Source organism: Lacerta agilis, chromosome 5, assembly GCF_009819535.1.
Source record: "Lacerta agilis isolate rLacAgi1 chromosome 5, rLacAgi1.pri, whole genome shotgun sequence".
In the NCBI taxonomy this organism is placed as follows: domain Eukaryota; kingdom Metazoa; phylum Chordata; class Lepidosauria; order Squamata; family Lacertidae; genus Lacerta; species Lacerta agilis.
The window spans coordinates 14784624-14801913 of record NC_046316.1 but is presented as its reverse complement, the minus strand read 5'-3'; the positions used below and the strand labels follow the sequence as shown (position 1 = coordinate 14801913).

General features: G+C 43.8%; 1 protein-coding gene across 14 annotated transcripts in view; it reads left to right on the top strand.

Moving 5' to 3' along the window:
• LOC117046593 (calcium-activated potassium channel subunit alpha-1) overlaps positions 1-17290 on the top strand; it is a 588284-nt gene that overhangs the window by 456216 nt on the left and 114778 nt on the right. For all 14 annotated transcript variants that reach the window (XM_033148697.1, XM_033148690.1, XM_033148689.1 and 11 more), the window contains one exon: positions 3223-3319. In XM_033148697.1, the coding sequence (XP_033004588.1) occupies positions 3223-3319 (97 nt within the window). The remainder of the gene's footprint in view (positions 1-3222; positions 3320-17290) is intronic.

The window sequence follows — 17290 nt, the reverse complement described above, 5'->3', positions numbered from 1 at the left end:
AGGGCAGGCCACACATCATCTTTGTAAGCCACCGGAAGTGTAGTTAAAATGCATCTTCTTCACCAGGCATTTGAGAGTGCCTGAGGTCAAGGAAGCAGGCCCTAACCCAGAGCATCTCCCACAAGTACCTCCCATAAGCCCACCAGATGGTGAGGGTGTTGGTATTGCCTGGCCTGCTTTCTTTTAATTCCTTTGAAACTTGGTGCTTAGTGGAGGAACACCAGGCCAAGCAGCTGTAGTGACCAGCCTCTGCTTCCCTCTATAATACCTCCCCCACCCACACTCAGCATTAGGCCCAGCTTTTAAAGGTGCAAAATTGGGACTGGGCATTTCAGTGCCACTGACTCTACCTGCTACTTGCCCCCACTTCTGCCATCTGGTAAACCTGCAGTGGGGCAGCAAGAAAAGTGCCACTGGTGCCCCTGTCCCCCCCCCCATTCTTCTTCTTCCTATTTTAAAAAAGGTAGGTCCTTCACTAAGTAGAGAAGAGACATACAGTGGTATCTTGGGTTACGTACCCGATCCGTTCCGGGGTGCCGTTCGCACCCCGAAAAGTACGTAACCCAAGTGTCCATTTTGCGCACGCGCAAAGCACGATATTGCACTTCTGCGCATGCGCAAACTGCGCAGAACACGCAGACATGTGCAGAAGCACCAGTGCGGCAAAATTCACTTCTGGGTTTGCGGGGTTCGGAACCCAAAAAAACACAACCCGAAGCGGACATAACCCGAGGTACCACTGTATTGTGGAGAAAGGAAAGTACAGGTGCTGCTGCTCCCTGGTCTGGAACTTCTCCAATCAGCATAAGCCCTTCAAAATTGTAATAAAAAGGTGTGTGTGTGTGTGTGGTGTTTTTAAAATGGCGCCAGCTGCAGTGGGCTCTGCTGTTTGCTTTTCATGGTCTGTAGTAACTTAGGAATGGTCGTTTTAATTTTTTAAAATTCATTTGCAATCCATATGTGCTGCTCATTGCTTCAGTCAGTAAGCAGTTCATTAGGGAATCAGTTAATACAGTGTTTCCCAAACCTTCCCCACTCCCCCACCAATGGACCAGTTGAAAATTGCTGAAGGTCTTGGTGGACCACTTATTTTTCTGCCTGTTGTAGCAGTTGTAATGTGCTGTGCTGGATGCTGTATGGTTTTTAGCCGTATTTTTATTTCTTCTTCAATTTCTTATGTATTGTGTTGCAATTAGAATTCCCTAGAAGCAGTGAAAATGCAACTGAAGTCAAGTGCTTTTACATACCATTGATTTCAGTGGCAACATAAAGCACATGCTTAACTCTCTCCCAATCAAACTGATGGTGGTGATGTTGCCTATGTGATCCCTTTTGGCGGGGATCATTTCGGGAAATTAAGCAATTTGACTTTTGCAGTGCTTGTGCCATGCAGAATGGCATTTCCTTGTGTTTTTGTTTTTTGAAAGATGCATTTTATAATTCTGTGGAAATGGATTAGTATTTTAAATCAGATCTACCTTTTAAGTGGGTCATTGTAATATCCATATACTGTAGTTCTTGGTTTCTTTTGTTAATTTTCGTCCTGCTCTTTGGCCACAGTTCTCATAGTGATTCATAACATCACTCTCATTGATGTACGTGTTGCTCTTTTTCTTTTAACTTGAAAGCAACTGCTACCTAAGGCTCAGCCACTTCAGTTATATTTAGTCTTATTTTTATTTTTTTAGTTACAGGGTGGAAATAGACTTGTTTTATTTTGTTTGTGGAAATTTCTCAAACGGGACATTGACAGAGAGAAACTCTTTAAACTGTCAGAACTCTGATCTACTAAGAATGATAAATGGTAGAGCCTTAAAAATTAACAATAGTGGTTAAATACCGTATTTACTCAAATCTAATGCTCACCTTTTTTGGCTAAATTACGTTGCAAAAATTAAGGTGTACATTAGATTTGATGGCACATTTACATTCGCCAGCAAATACTTTTTTTGGTTTCAAGGTTCTGAAAATTGAGGTGCACATTAGATTTAATGGCACATTAAAGGTAAAGGTAAAAGTACCCCTGACCGTTAGGTCCAGTCGCGGACGACTCTGGGGTTGCAGTGCTCATCTCGCTCTATAGGCTGAGGGAGCTGGCATTTGTCCGCAGACAGCTTCCAGGTCATGTGGCCAGCATGACTAAGCTGGTTCTGGCGAACCAGAGCAGCGCACGGAAACGCCGTTTACCTTTCCACCAGAGTGGTACCTATTTATCTACTTGCACTTTGATGTGCTTTCAAACTGCTAGGTGTGCAGGAGCTGGGACCAAGCAACGGGAACTCACCCCGTCACAGGGATTCAAACTGCCGACCTTCCGATCGGCAAGCCCTAGGCTCAGTGGTTTAGACCACAGTGCCACCCGCGTCCCACTCGATGGCACATTAGACTTGAGTAAATATGGTACTTACTGCAAGCTTGTAAAGAAACTTGCTGTAATTTTGGGTGAGGTGAAGGCCTTCATGCAGTAGTGTTAGCCAAAGGCAGTTTTGTTTTTAATAATATTAAGGTGGTTGGCTGTTATTGTTTCACTATTCAGAAGATGATCTTCCACTCAAAGTGCACTTCATCCCCATCAAAAGAACCTCTGCCATAATTCCCATCCTTTGTTATACAGGAAGTTCTCCCATCATTTGGTCTTGTTCCACCTGTTCCTGTGATAACATCCCCTTTTGTGATAAAGGGTGAAGCGATGAGTTCTGAGTTGTGCTGGTGATCAATGTGCAGCCGCAGAGTTTTAATTTATTGCAAGCATTGAATATCAAGGCATTGAATGCTGCACATCTCTTCACAAAGACACTGTGGTCTGGCATTCAAGGAGTCAGAACCGATGGGTATTGGGTTCTTTAATAAAGTGCAGTCTGGTAACGTTCAGCGTTCAGATTCCGAATCTTTTGGTGTATGCAGCTGGACACTAATTTCCGTTTTCCAGAAACGCAGCTTAACTAAGAAAAAAAAAGGGCGATCTTTTATGAAAGCATGAAACCATGTCCATAACTTCTTCAGTCAATACTTTGCTTCTCTTTCCTCCTCCTCTTCCTCGTCTTTCAATCTGATCTATTTTGACTAACACCAGTTTGGTCTTTATTGAACATAGACAAGATAGCAGTGAAGTATCAGTGTGTGAATGGAATTGTGTGTTTGTGTTCTTTGGCTATTTCGCCTGTATGACATGTGGTGATCTGAGCTGATCCTAACCTCATCATGGGTTGCCTGTATTTCCAGTTGAAGATGAGCAGCAGCTGACGACACTGTCGCCCAAAAAGAAGCAGCGAAACGGAGGCATGAGAAATTCGCCCAACTCCTCACCCAAACTGATGAGGTAAGACTCTAAGCAACTCGCACCCTCTCCCAATATATCCTCCTCCCCAATAAAAATGGTGGTGGACGGGGTGGGGGGTGTCATGGCAGGGTGGTGGGGAAAGTAGAAGATTGTTAGATGGTTTCTGAAAGGCTGAAGTATTTATTCTGTCAGCTTGTCAGCAGTTAATGATAGAGCTGGAAAAAAAAATCTGTCATGGAAAAACAGTTTGAAAAGCTGTTTGAAAAATACATAGGCTTTAAAGTCTTAGCTGTCACCCTGTCCTGTCCATGTGTAGTTCTTAAACAGCAGTGGCACTAATGATAGCACTAACCAATCAGAAGAACTCATGTGGTTAGTTTGCCTTGGGCAATTCTCTTTTTGTCGGAATCCCTCCGAGTACTGTTTTCTGTACTTAAGGCCATATGTGAGATGTATCATCACAATCAAAAATGAACCTGAATATTACCTTCCTTTTATCCTGTCGATTGAAATCAAATTTCCCCTAATTGATTTTGACTGTGGGTTTTTTTTTAAGGTCTAGTAATCTTTGTACTTGCCAAAGCAAAGTTCGAAACTAATGCAGTTTTACTGAGGCTAAAAGCAATATTAATTATGAAATAAGGGTTTTTTTTGTTAAAAAAAGACATTATGAAGGCAGGTGGTGAAAACGTATTATGGATGTTGGTGGCTTCCCCCTCCCATGTGTTTTCAGATGTGCAGCATTTGTTTCCAGTAGAGCTCCCCTATAGATTATTTTCGTGGGATGAGCCCCAAGCAAGGGTTTTCTGGAGCTGATATTGCAAGCAAGCCCACCTTAGGCTGTATACTAAGGCTCTGGGGAACCGCTGTCCCTGAGCAGGCTTCTCTTGAACTCTCCCCATGTTACACCCCATCCCCAGTGAAGCCCTCTCTCCTCAGACCACATCCCTCATGGGCCTCTATTCACTTGAGTGTTTATTCCAGGCTGGAGTGTGCGTCCTTACACTCAGATAATAACTCATGCTTGTCTGGATGGATGTTAGGATAGAGTGTCCAAGTGTGTAGAGAAACTAATCTACTGTACAAAGCTTAAATTCACCATTGTTGCCCTGCCCACATTTGCCCCTGACTCCACCCACCACTGTCATGTGACTCCTGGGAAGTTGACCAGAAGGGAATGAGGCCCTTGAGCTGACAGAGGTTCTTCACCCCTGCGGTATAGTGTTAGGAGCAGTGATAAGTTCTGACCCAGTTTTCACTCGTCTTATTAAAACTTTCTTGTCCTGAGAAAAATCTCCACATTACCCTGAGTTTTGTTTTAGGCAAAATCCCGTGGCAAAATAGATATCTGGGATACCCACTGCCAAGAAACAAATCAGTGGCCTTACTAAAACCCTCGCAATTCCTCAGATGTTTTGTTCTAGTACAGGGGTAGGCAACCTAAGGCCCGTGGGCCGGATGCGGACCAATTGTCTTCCCAATCTGGCCCACGGATGGTCTGGGAATCAGTGTGTTTTTACATGAGTAGTGTGTCCTTTTATTTAAAATGCAACTCTGGGTTATTTGTGGGGCATAGGAATTCGTTCATTCCCCCCCCCAAAAAAATATAGTCTGGCCCACCACATGGTCTGAGGGACGGTGGACCAGCCCACGACTGAAAAAGGTTGCTCACCCCTGCTCTAGTAGGAGGCCCCAAATTCACTTTAGATTTCGCTGTTGGCCAAATTCTATTAATGATTCTGTAAGGGGCATTCCAATGAATTTGTAAAAAAAGAATGCCCCTTTGAAGTCTGTTTCATTTGCCAAGAATCCTCTACCAATGGTGGTGGTGGGGAGTGATTTTACAACCACATTTTAAGAAATATTATACAGTGGTACCTCTGGTTGCGAACGGGATCCATTCCGGAGGCCTGTTCGCAACATGAAAAGCCCGCAACCTGAAGTGCCATATCTGCACAGGTGCGTGGCGCAATTTGGTGCTTGTGCGCATGCGCAAAGTGCAATTTAGCGCTACTGCACATGCGTGAGCGACGAAACCTGGAAGTAACCCTTTCCGGTACTTCCATGTTGCTGCGAGATGGAACTTGAAAAAACGTAACATGAAGTAAACGTAACATGAGGTATGACTGTACATACAAGCAGAGGATTACCACAGCTACTCCACTGCAACACTCCAAAACCATGTTACGTGGACATTGTGATGGCACTGTTGCAGAAATTTTGGGACACAATGTTATTCCCTTTTTCCTGCATGTATTTTCATGTAAAGTTGAACTTTGGGTACAAATTATGACTGATTTACCGTATATACGCGAGTATAAGCCGACGCAAATATAAGCCGAGGCACCTAATTCGACCACAAAAAACTGGGAAAACTTATTGACTTAAGTATAAGCCGAGGGTGGGAAATGCAGCAGCTACTGGTAAATTTCAAAAATAAAAATAAATACCAATAAAAGGCTTGGAAAGAAAGGGTCTCTTACAGGGAGGGCTCAGGGGGTAAGGGGGCATATTGTGGGTACATTTCAGGGGGCAAGGGGAATATTCTGGAATGGATTAAGGGGGAAGGGGGCAGATTCTGGGAAGGTTTCAGGGTGGGTGGGGCATATTTAGGGAGGGCATGAGAGGCAAGGGGGCATATTCTGGGAAAGTTTCAGGGTGGGCAGTTTCTAGGGTGGGCAGAGCTGGGATGGGGGCAGTTTCTAGGGTGGGCAGAGCTGGGATGGGCAGGGGTTAAGAGGGAAGGCTTGGAAAGAAAGGGTCTCTTTACAGGGAGGGCTCAGGGGGAGGGGGCATATTCAGGGAGGAATTAAGGGGGGAGATTCTGGAATGGATTAAGGGGGAAGGGGGTTGATTCTGGGAAGGTTTCAGGGGTGGTTGGGGCATATTTAGGGAGGGCATCAAGGGCAAGGGGGCATATTCTGGGAAAGTTTCAGGGTGGGTAGTTTCTAGGGTGGGCAGAGCTGGGATGGGGGAAGGGGTTAAGAGGGAAGGCTTGGAAAGAAAGGGTCTCTTTACAGGGAGGGCTCAGGGGGAGGGGGCATATTCAGGGAGGAATTAAGGGAGCAGATTCTGGGAAGGTTTCAGGGGTTGATAGTTTCAGGGTGGGCAGTTTCTATGGCGGACTGAGCTGGGATGGGATGGGGGCAAAAGCAACAGGCTCTCTGGGGCTGAGCCGGCTCGCGCGCCTGCTCGATACTTGTCCTCCTCCTGCTCCCGCTGCCCCGTCGCTACCTCTGTTCCCCTTCGGGGAGAAGGGACGGGAGGAGGAGGAGGAGGCGATCCTCGCACAGAGCAGCGACTGCTCTGTGCAAGGCATAGGAGAGGAAAAGCATCGAGGAGCACTTTCTCCCCACTTTTCCCTCCCCGATGCCTTGCGCAGAGCAGGCACAGGATCATAGAGTCTCAGCGCAGTTTCTACAGTGGGCAGAGCTGGGATGGGCAGGGGTAGAGCAGGCACAGGATCATAGAGTCTCAGCGCATTTTCTACAGTGGGCAGAGCTGGGATGGGCAGGGGTAGAGCAGGCACAGGATCATAGAGTCTCAGCGCAGTTTCTACAGTGGGCAGAGCTGGGATGGGCAGGGGTAGAGCAGGCACAGGATCATAGAGTCTCAGCGCAGTTTCTACAGTGGGCAGAGCTGGGATGGGCAGGGGTTGAGCAGGCACAGGATCATAGAGTCTCAGCGCAGTTTCTACAGTGGGCAGAGCTGGGATGGGCAGGGGTAGAGCAGGCACAGGATCATAGAGTCTCAGCGCAGTTTCTACAGTGGGCAGAGCTGGGATGGGCAGGGGTTGAGCAGGCACAGGATCATAGAGTCTCAGCGCAGTTTCTACAGTGGGCAGAGCTGGGATGGGCAGGGGTTGAGCAGGCACAGGATCATAGAGTCTCAGCGCAGTTTCTACAGTGGGCAGAGCTGGGATGGGCAGGGGTTAAGAGGGAAGGCTTGGAAAGAAAGGGTCTCTTTACAGGGAGGGCTCAGGGGGAGGGGGCATATTCAGGGAGGAATTAAGGGAGCAGATTCTGGGAAGGTTTCAGGGGTGGGTAGTTTCAGGGTGGGCAGTTTCTATGGCGGACTGAGCTGGGATGGGATGGGGGCAAAAGCAACAGGCTCTCTGGGGCTGAGCCGCACGCCTGCTCGATACTTGTCCTGCTCCCGCTGCCCCCGTCGCTACCTCTGTTCCCCTTCGGGGAGAAGGGACGGGAGGAGGAGGAGGAGGCGATCCTCGCACAGAGCAGGCACAGGACGAGGGATCAGAGAGCAGGCACAGATGGGGGATCGGCAGGGCAGGGGAGACAAGCAGCAAGAAAGGATCCCTTTCTTGCCGCTTGTCCCTTTGCAGCCGCCCGCTTCACCTGTGTATAAGCCGAGGGCGGCTTTTTCAGCCCAAAAAATGGGCTGAAAAAGTCGGCTTATACTCACGTATATACGGTAGATCCAAATTATCGTACCTAAATCAGCAGAAAGGCAAGTGGATGTATTTGATTAAAGAAGAACAGTAGAAGAGCCTTGCCAGATCATGCCAGGCACCCGTTTAGTCCAGAACCCACTTCTCCCAATGGCCAACCAGATGCTTATGGGAGAACCAGAAGCAGGACGTGAGTGCAACATCACTCTCCCTGCTTTTGATTCCCAGCAACTGGTATTCAAAGGCATGCCTCCTCTGACAAATACACAAATATTTGCAAATATACAAATATTTGCAATTATTTGATATTTCAGCTTAACTGCTATCCTATTTCATTGGCAATATGGATGGACAGATCAGCCTGTTTCTGGTCTGTGACCCATTTGCATGTGTTCATAGCTCTGCTCTGCCTGTTTTGGTAAAAATGTACAATTTTTGAAAATCCACATTTAAATACATATTTTCAATATATTTTTTTCACAGAATACACAATTTTAAAAATATTTTTTTCCCAAATAATATTTTTTAAAAACCCATGAGAACCACATTTGCAGAATCCAACATCAGGATAACTATGTTTTGATCCTCACATTAGCTTGAGAGGTGCAAGTCAGATCAGATTGTATTGGAACTCACAAAGGTTGAATTCCTATAAGCATCTCTACCTGGCAGCAGTCAATGTTTCTCTGATGGCAACAAATCCATATCTTACTTGTCCTCCCCACACTTTCTATCACTAAGTGCAGCTTAGAGAAATATGCATTCGTTTGCTCCTGCAGTAAGTCACCTCTGAGACCACCATCGTATTTCCAAGTTGTTTCCATTGGAATAATTTAGGATTGCAGGACCTGGGTTGATTCTTAAGAGGGAAAATGCACCTAGTTCTGTCCTTTTTGCCCACTACAGGCCACGTATCACTGTTTAATCGCTGTTCTAAATGCTCCCTGAGTTTCTGTTAACTAAGCGTACGTAAACTAATTGCCTGTGCAATACTGGTTTGAATGCATGTTTATGGGAGGTGGGGGAGAACTTTCTCACTTGTATAGTACATGTTGTCATTCCATCATTTCCAATCCACTTATCTCTAAGTCATCTCATCTTCATTAATTTTATCCACTTGAAATTTTAAGGAGTGGGGGGGGAGAGCGCCCCACCTCCCATTCCTTCTATCATCTAACAAATGTAGGGGCATCAATGTGAAATAAAAGGAGAGGGAGAGAGAGAAAGGGGCAGAGCAACATTTGGAGTGAAGTGCACTGTCCCTGTTTGCTATGTAAAGTATGCCTCATTTCTTTGATCTTGAGTCATAATAATTCTAGGGAGTTATACTGTTTTCATATGCTTCAAAGCTGTGTCAAAGTTTTGCTGCTTTAGGGTACTTCTTTATTCTACCGGCTCTTGGGTACTGAGATGACAGGTCCTCGGCACTAGGTGCAGGCTTTTTCAAGTCATAGCCTTCAGCAAAACATCAAATTACCAAATACAGGCTAACACACTTCTACACAAATGCCTTTCCTGTAGATATATTATACCATATATATTAAATACTTTAGTGTTACACGGTACATTTTATGTGCAATAGAAAGTGATGGTTTGAGGTAGCCTTAGGGGGACTTTCCCCCCCTCCCCTTCTACAAGCCGAAAAAGCTAGTGTATACCATATCAAGTATGGTTTTTACAGGACTTTCTGCCCGAAGGCCTTTGTAAATAAGTAATGATCAACAGATTGGCTGTGGGTTTTTGAAAAGCATGCCTGTGTCAGCTTGCATGATGGGGGAAGAATTTTCAAAGTGGAACTTGCTTTCATTGCCTGCTGAAGAGGGACTAAGGGAGATTACTCATCCCAAGCTTGAGCTGTCTGCTCAGTAACACATCAGAATTGCTAAACATAGGTCAGGCAATGAGTGGGGAGATTGCCAAAACTGAACTTGTTTTTGCTTCCTCCTCGGTCTTCACTGCTGGACTCTAGTCACCTGTCCTTAGTGGCTGACCCCTGACACTGTCCCTACACCCTGCATCTTGTGCCCTTCACCAAGAGAAGCATCATTTGGGGGTTCCGTGTTTATGAAGCCCCAAAGATGAGAAATCAGAATATTGAAAAAGGCCACGTTGCAAATTTGTATGAAATAATACTATTTATCTTAAACATCTGCAGATAAATTATTAGAAACCCCAGCTGATTCTGCCTAGTCCATTGAGTTTATATGCAAAAGCCCCATGAGAAATTTGACTAGTCTTATCGAAACTTTTTCTAATCCCTATTGAAATATTGTATTGTGAATGGGAGCTTCCAAATTTAGTTAGAATTTCATTTTAGGTTGGTAACTTTCAGGAATGACTAAAAGCCACATTGGGAAATGTTTCTAGTCTAATATGTGACCCTTTTTGGCTTCAGGAAACCTCTACAATCCATGCACTTCAGTGGAGGGTGGGTGTTTCTGAAACAGTAGCCCCACCCTGAAATGCCTCATGTCAAACTGCTTTAGAAACTGACAGGACTTCAAAAGTTGTTTGTGATACGGCATGGAAGTCTGCCAATAAAAGAAGAAGAAAATGTTGAGAATCCCCCTGGCCATTCACACAGCCTTGGGCACACCTAAAATAGTACTTGGGATCCTGACTGGAGATTTATATATGGAACAATTTGGCTACCATAAAAATGGAACAACTTATGATTATTTATTTATTTGTTTATTTATTTGTTTGTTAGGAAAGTTTCTATTATTTCCAGTTAATGAGGATCTCAACAACCCCTTGACAGGTTACTGATATCTTTACACCCATAAGCAACTGTATACTTGGAGCACTCCCCCTCTAATTCATTTAAAACTGATAACATTGATAAGATTCATCAGTAAACATGCCTTGGTGCATAGTGTGTTTTCTTATTGGGGGGGGGGGTCTTAAACTGGCTGTTAGTATTAGGGAGACTCTGCTCTTGAATAACAAAATTGAATGGAATCCCCTTCCCCTGTCTTAATTCATGGCATTCGTAGGATAGGGGCCCCATTCAAACACAGTTATCCAATAAACTGTGGAGCCAGTGTAGTGTCATGGTTAAAAGCATTGGGCTCACTCAGATGGTGGAGACTTAGGTTCGAATCCCCATTCAGCTAGTCATGATCTCTCAACCCTACCTATGTCATAGGGTGGTTGTTGTTTTGTGCAGATAAAAAGGGTGGAAGCTATCCTGAGCTCTTTAAAAGAAGAGTGGGATAACAATGGAACAAATAAGCAGATCAGGAATCAGCCTTGTTTCCATGTGCTCCCACTTCTCTCCTTCCCTCACATGCACCCAGCTTCAAGGAAGATGATGTGGCTGGTTAAAAAAAAAAAAAAAACTGTTTCCTGTCACATTTGAGCCGAGAAATTGTAGTTTAACTACTGCTTATTCTATGAGTTTGTTTTGGTGCTTATTATCACTAATGGCATGCAATGTTTATTTTGAGTACGACTTTGGGATTAACATTAGGATTGATAGTCCTTAGAAACCCCAAATGCCTTCCCTTCTCATGCATTTACCCGGCTGTTGCTGCCACTCTAACTCTTACTCAGAGCAGTTTACCTATTATATTTCTTTATTTTAAAATTCCAGGAAATATAAGAGGGTCAGATTGAATTACCTCCAGGGCCCCTGGAGTTTTAACTTCGTTGTTGTTGTTTTTTGGTCACCATTTCTTGGGGAAATTACATTTCCCTGGTCTACTTGTGCTCGATCGATGCATTGCCTAGTAACATGCCAGGCACTGGAAGGAAGAGAGAAATCTCCTTTGCATTCCCTTTCCTTTATTTCCACTCTGTTGCATGCTGCTGCCACGGAGCAGCAGTCTCATATATGTGGGTTGGCTGGAGGTGTTTTGTCATCCGACTGGGTATGAGGGGAAATGAATGAAATTCTTCACCAGATCTGAGTAAAATCTAAGCTCCTTCTCACCCATTATCTCTCTCTCCAACTCCCTCCTTTCCCCTTTAAATGCAGTGTATGGGGACAGCACTGTGGGGCACTCCCTTCCTTCTCCAGAAGCTGCCATGCTTCTGTGGCAATACATCAGGGCACAAGATCCTGGGACCCCAAAACTGAATTTCCTAAAATAAGTTGGGGCATTCTGGTGGGTGGATGGGTGGGGCAAGGGACCTGCCAGCTGGTGGCTGTTGATAAAAAGTAGGGGAAAATAATGCTTAAAGCAGTAGGGGAGAAGTCCACCATGGCACTCAGTTCTTCCACACAACATGGAAGAATCATAGAGTTGGAAGGGACCCTGAGGATCATCAAGTCCAACCCCCTGCACTGCAGGAATATGCAGCTGTCCCTTACGGGAACTGAACCTGCAACCTTGGCATTATCAGCACCATGCTCTAACCAACTGAGCTATCCATAATGAAAGAGGAAAGAGATGTTGTCAAAGACATCTAGTTCCAACTTTAGACAACAAGTAAACAGTTACAGACATATAACACAGTTGACATGCAAAGCGTTAATTTTATTATTATTATTATTATTATTGAGCACAAAGCAGTGGTAGAACATAAATTGCAACAGATCTGTGGTGTTGATCTGTAGTTAGCATCACCATCAGAAGAGGTTTATATCTCATTCAGGTAGCCTGAAGTCTAAACCTGTGTTAGAAATCTTGAAATAATGTAGAGTTTGTACAGAGAGGATATTAATATTTCCTTGGATCCCAGTGGAGGGTTGAAAATAAATGTCACATGCCATTACTGACAGTAATATCCTGCCAAATCAATTTGTGTAGTAGATGAAAGAAATGCATTGATTAATGGGGTAATCTTTGTAGCAACTGTATGGTTGTATTTAATGTGACCCCTATTGTATGTGACTGAAAAGAAACTGGGCGCAATTTAAACAAAACTGTAGAAACTACCAGACCCAGACAAGGTGTGTAAACAGTTGCTGGCAACACTGAAGAGTATAATCCAACTTCTCATGCATAAAGCCCATTTAATTGAATGGGGTTTTTATTTGAGCATGTTTTGTTCTTGTGTTATATCCTATTCGTTGCAATGGGGCTTGCACTGGGGAAAATTCCTGGTGGACTGCGCCTCTAGTCCTCAGTGCTTCAGTTGTTGCAGTTTCATGAGTCCAGTGTACACAGGAAATGTCAGACCTGCTGAGACAGTGCCTCTTAATGCAGAAGCAAATAGCATGTGACAGGGCCCAAGGGCCTGAAGAGAAAACAAATAGTTTGTCCCTGTCCACTCCAAACTGAATGGTATACTTGACATTGGCCTCTAGACAAGCAGTATTTTCAGCAAAGGGTCATTCTCATTAGTGTCCCTGATCACACACCAGAATCACAGAGGCTCTGGGTCTGCTGGGTTTCCAGTTTGTTGCCAAGGAGAATTTCATAACCCTGAGGATTTTCCTTGATTTTTCTAACCCCCACCCCTCACCCCACCACTGCCTTCACTCCCGGCCAACCGAACCAGGACATACTAAACTTGCTCAGAGATTGCCAAGGTCCAGCAAAGTGACTGCGAAAAGGACAGCGCTTCTGCATTGTTTGTGAAAATATAATGAGACAGGCTTATGAATAAATATAAAACACAGCCACAAACTGTATATTTAAATGATGCTACTAGTTGTAGTTTGTTGGATGAGGACTACTAGACTTTCCTTCCTTTTCATGGACGCATGCTGTATTCTGTTCAGTCAATAGTGCTGAATTGCATCTTTCTCTCTCTCTCTTTATTACACATAATGCTCTAAGCCAGTTTCCCAAACTTGGGTCTCCAGCTGTTTTTGGACTACAGCTCCCATCAGCCCTAGCTAGCAGGACCAGTGCTCAGGCATAATGGGAACTGTAGTCCATAAACATCTGGAGACCCAAGTTTTGGAAACCATACTCTAAGATGTTATTAACCTATGGGATTGGGAAGGATTAGGCACATTAGTGAGTGGGATTTATTGCTTATTTAAACCAAAGCTTCCCTTCAAGTTGGTGAAACACTTTTTGGACATGCATCATTTCACGACACAGTAATTCAGTTTTGCATCATTTCGGAACACAGTAATTCAGTTTCACTAGCAAACCAGAGGTTAAACAAACCCTTTTCCAGCCCCAGGAGGAGCGCGGGGAGCGTTCATGCAACACACCTAACACACTGCAGCCAACACACCAACGTGTCGTGGCGCACAGTTTGGAAAGCTCTAGTTTAAATGGACACCATCCCAGGGGCTTGGGGCTGCTAACTGTATTGTTACGAGAGATGGTATGGTGAGTATGGTGCAGTGGTTAAAGTGTCGGGCTAGGACTTGGGAGACCAGGGTTCAAATCCTCACTCAGCCATGAAGCACACTGGGTGACTTTAGGCCAGCCGCTATCTTCCAGTTTAACCTATCTCACAGGATTGCTGTGATGATGAAATGGGGAGAGGGTAAAAAATGTACACAACCATAAGCTTCTTGGAGAAAAGCTGGGATATAAAAGTAATAAACAAAATAATAAACTATTCCATATCCCTCCTTGTATCTGGGCACAGATGGTTTGAATAAAAACTTATGCCACCACTTCTGGGATATACACAGCTTGTCTCCAGGGAAACAGAAATACAAAGGAGAGGGGCAGCCATCAAGAATCCAATGTGATGAGAAAAATAACAATTTCCACATGTTGATAATGCTCTGATCACATAAAATTCCCAGCTACCTCATTCGTATACACTTCACTGCTATAATAATTATTGTTACACTTGTTTATTATTATTATTATTATTATTATTATTATTATTATTATTATTATTATCATTATTTATCAAAAATTAAATTTTACAACCATGTAAAAAATAAAGAGAAACTCCCATAGATCTCTTACTTGCACTATTATAACCCTACATCCGCAGGTCTTACAATCAAGCACAAGGTCTGCCATGTATGCAGAGTAAATCTGGGTGCTCCCATATTCATCCAGTTTTTAAACTTCCAGCACCACCACGATATTTGATTTTAGAATATCCCAATAAAAAAATACATTCAGCAGTTTCATGAAATAAGTATCTGAGCTAATACTTCCTTTCCATGCAAAGCAAACATTGATAGACAAACTAAACTCTTCAAACACTGATCACCCAGACAAGAGGCTCTCATAATTTTTTTATTCTTCCCTGCCTGTTGACGATGGTTTTGGTCATTTAATGCAATATGAGAGTACTTAGCAGTAGAGGATGAAGGCTGTGGAGAACCAGTGTGCCCTATTAAGCCTCTGCTAGCTACCCAGAAACTATGATTACTGGAGGCAAGAGTGGTTACAGTGTGGGATGTAAATAATAATAATAATAATAATAATAATAATAATAATAATAATAATAATAATAATAATAATATATTATTTATACCCCGCCCATCTGGCTGAGTTTCCCCAGCCACTCTGGGCGGCTTCCAACAGAATGTTAAAATACAACAATCTATTAAACATTAGAAGCTTCCCTAAACAGGGCTGCTTTCAGATGTCTCCTAAAAGTCTGGTAGTTGGATTTCTCTTTGACATCTGGTGGGAGGGTGTTCCACAGGGCAGGTGCCACTACAAATCAAGCCCCATCCTCCATGGAACGATACATCATCCCAAAGTTTAGATGCAAATTTCCATAGGATAAGTCAAAGTCATAATACCATAGGATTGTCCTTTGGTTCTAGGCTGGATATTGCTAACATACTGACCTAATTTGGACATGATAGTTATTATGGTTTAATATTACCTGACTGAGCTTTGCAGTCATGCACTTCCCTCCTCTCTGGCATGACGATGAGAAGAAGACAGAAAACTTTGACTTCCATTAATTAACTATATCTTAATGTTATGTCATCCCCAAACTGTGCTTAGTTTTAACCACAGTATGTTGAAACAAGCCCACTTCAAACCATGGTTTCTGAAGCAGGCTTATTTTCAATAAACCACAGTTTAGGGTTTGGCCATAACTATAAGCTCTGGTTGATAGTGGAACTGTCAGCTTCCAATCTCCTCAAGGCCACGCCACGCCACAGGAGGAGAGGGGAGTGGGAAGTATACAACCCTAAGGCTCATTCACATATCACTAAGCTATACTTCTAACATTATGTCTGATCCAGGCCAATATGAGCAGCTGTACGCTTTTCAGTTCTCATTGTCATATATGGGATTTAAATCCAGGCAAGCATAGATTGCAGCCTTATAGGGATTAGGTTAAGACTCTTAATAGCCAGTTGCCAACTACATTTGCAGATAACTGCCGTTACAATTGTTATCTTTTACTTAGTACTTTTAACATGCAAATTACTTGATGGTATTTACTGTCAAACAGGAATGTTTTAAAGAGTGGAGATCAATGGAGATAGTGGTTTGGTTAAGAGATAACATGAAACAATTGTAGTTCAGACTCTAAGCTGCAATTTGTGTTCCAGGCATACAGGCAAACCATGGTTTGTGTGGTTTCTGTCTTTTCTCCTGTTCCTTGAAAATCCCCAGATGCTTTCCCAAATTGTGGCTTCCAAGGGAGGAGCAACATCCCAAACCATGGCTTGTCTGTTTGGATGTAATGCTGGCTGGCTTTTCTCCAAGGTTAACAAAGGCTGGATTATGCAAATTGGGATTCCATTTAGAGAAAAATACGAATTTTAATTTTTTTAAGATAGAACATCTAATAGTCGAGCAACTAGGAAGACCCTTTCATTGAATAATGATTCTTAGGCACTCCGTTGTACAAATTGTTCTTGCTGGGTGTTCGTAAAAAGGTAAAGAGACCCCTGACCATTAGGTCCAGTCATGTCCGACTCTAACTCTAGGGTTGCGGTGCTCATTTCACATTACTGGCCGAGGGAGCCGGCGTACAGCTTCCGGGTCATGTGGCAAGCATGACTAAGCCGCTTCTGGTGAACCAGAGCAGCGCACAGAAACGCCGTTTACCTTCCCGCCAGAGTGGTACCTATGTATCTACTTGCACTTTGACGTGCTTTTGAACTGCTAGGTGGGCAGGAGCTGGGACCGAGCAACGGGAGCTCACCCCGTCACAGGGAATCGAACTGCCAACCTTCTGAACAGCAGGCCCTAGGCTCTGTGGTTTAACCCACAGTGCCACCAGTGTTGGTACCCTGTGCCAAATTACCTAAATCCTGAAAACAGCAGCTGATAGAAGAAAATGGAGAGGGGCTAAAGGTTGAGTCATGACACCCTCTTAGAATCCTCATATAAAATGTTTCAAGTGGGAGCTATGAGAACAAATCTTATTTATGTCGGAAACCTTGCTAACCAAATTCAGGCTGCACTTAAGATACCATAATGTTTCAGATACAATGTACTCAGTGTATTGCAGGTTTGAAACACAAATATAAAACCCAATCAAAGGCTTGTTAGGAGCAGCAGATAAAGTGTTGAGCGGAAATCTGGGTGAATAGTCCACGGCACATTAAACCATTTTAGGACTTGAATGAAAAGCCTCTCATTTGGTGATCCACTCATGGCAGTTGTCTGGGGCTAAACTCTGAACGTAAGAGCTGGAGGAGAAAGGTGCATTTCTTTACTCATCACTGTGCCCCTTTTTTCGCCTGACAAAGCTGCTTTCACATGTGCTCTGAATCCTTGGAAATTTCATTGCTGATTAAGCTTGTGAAA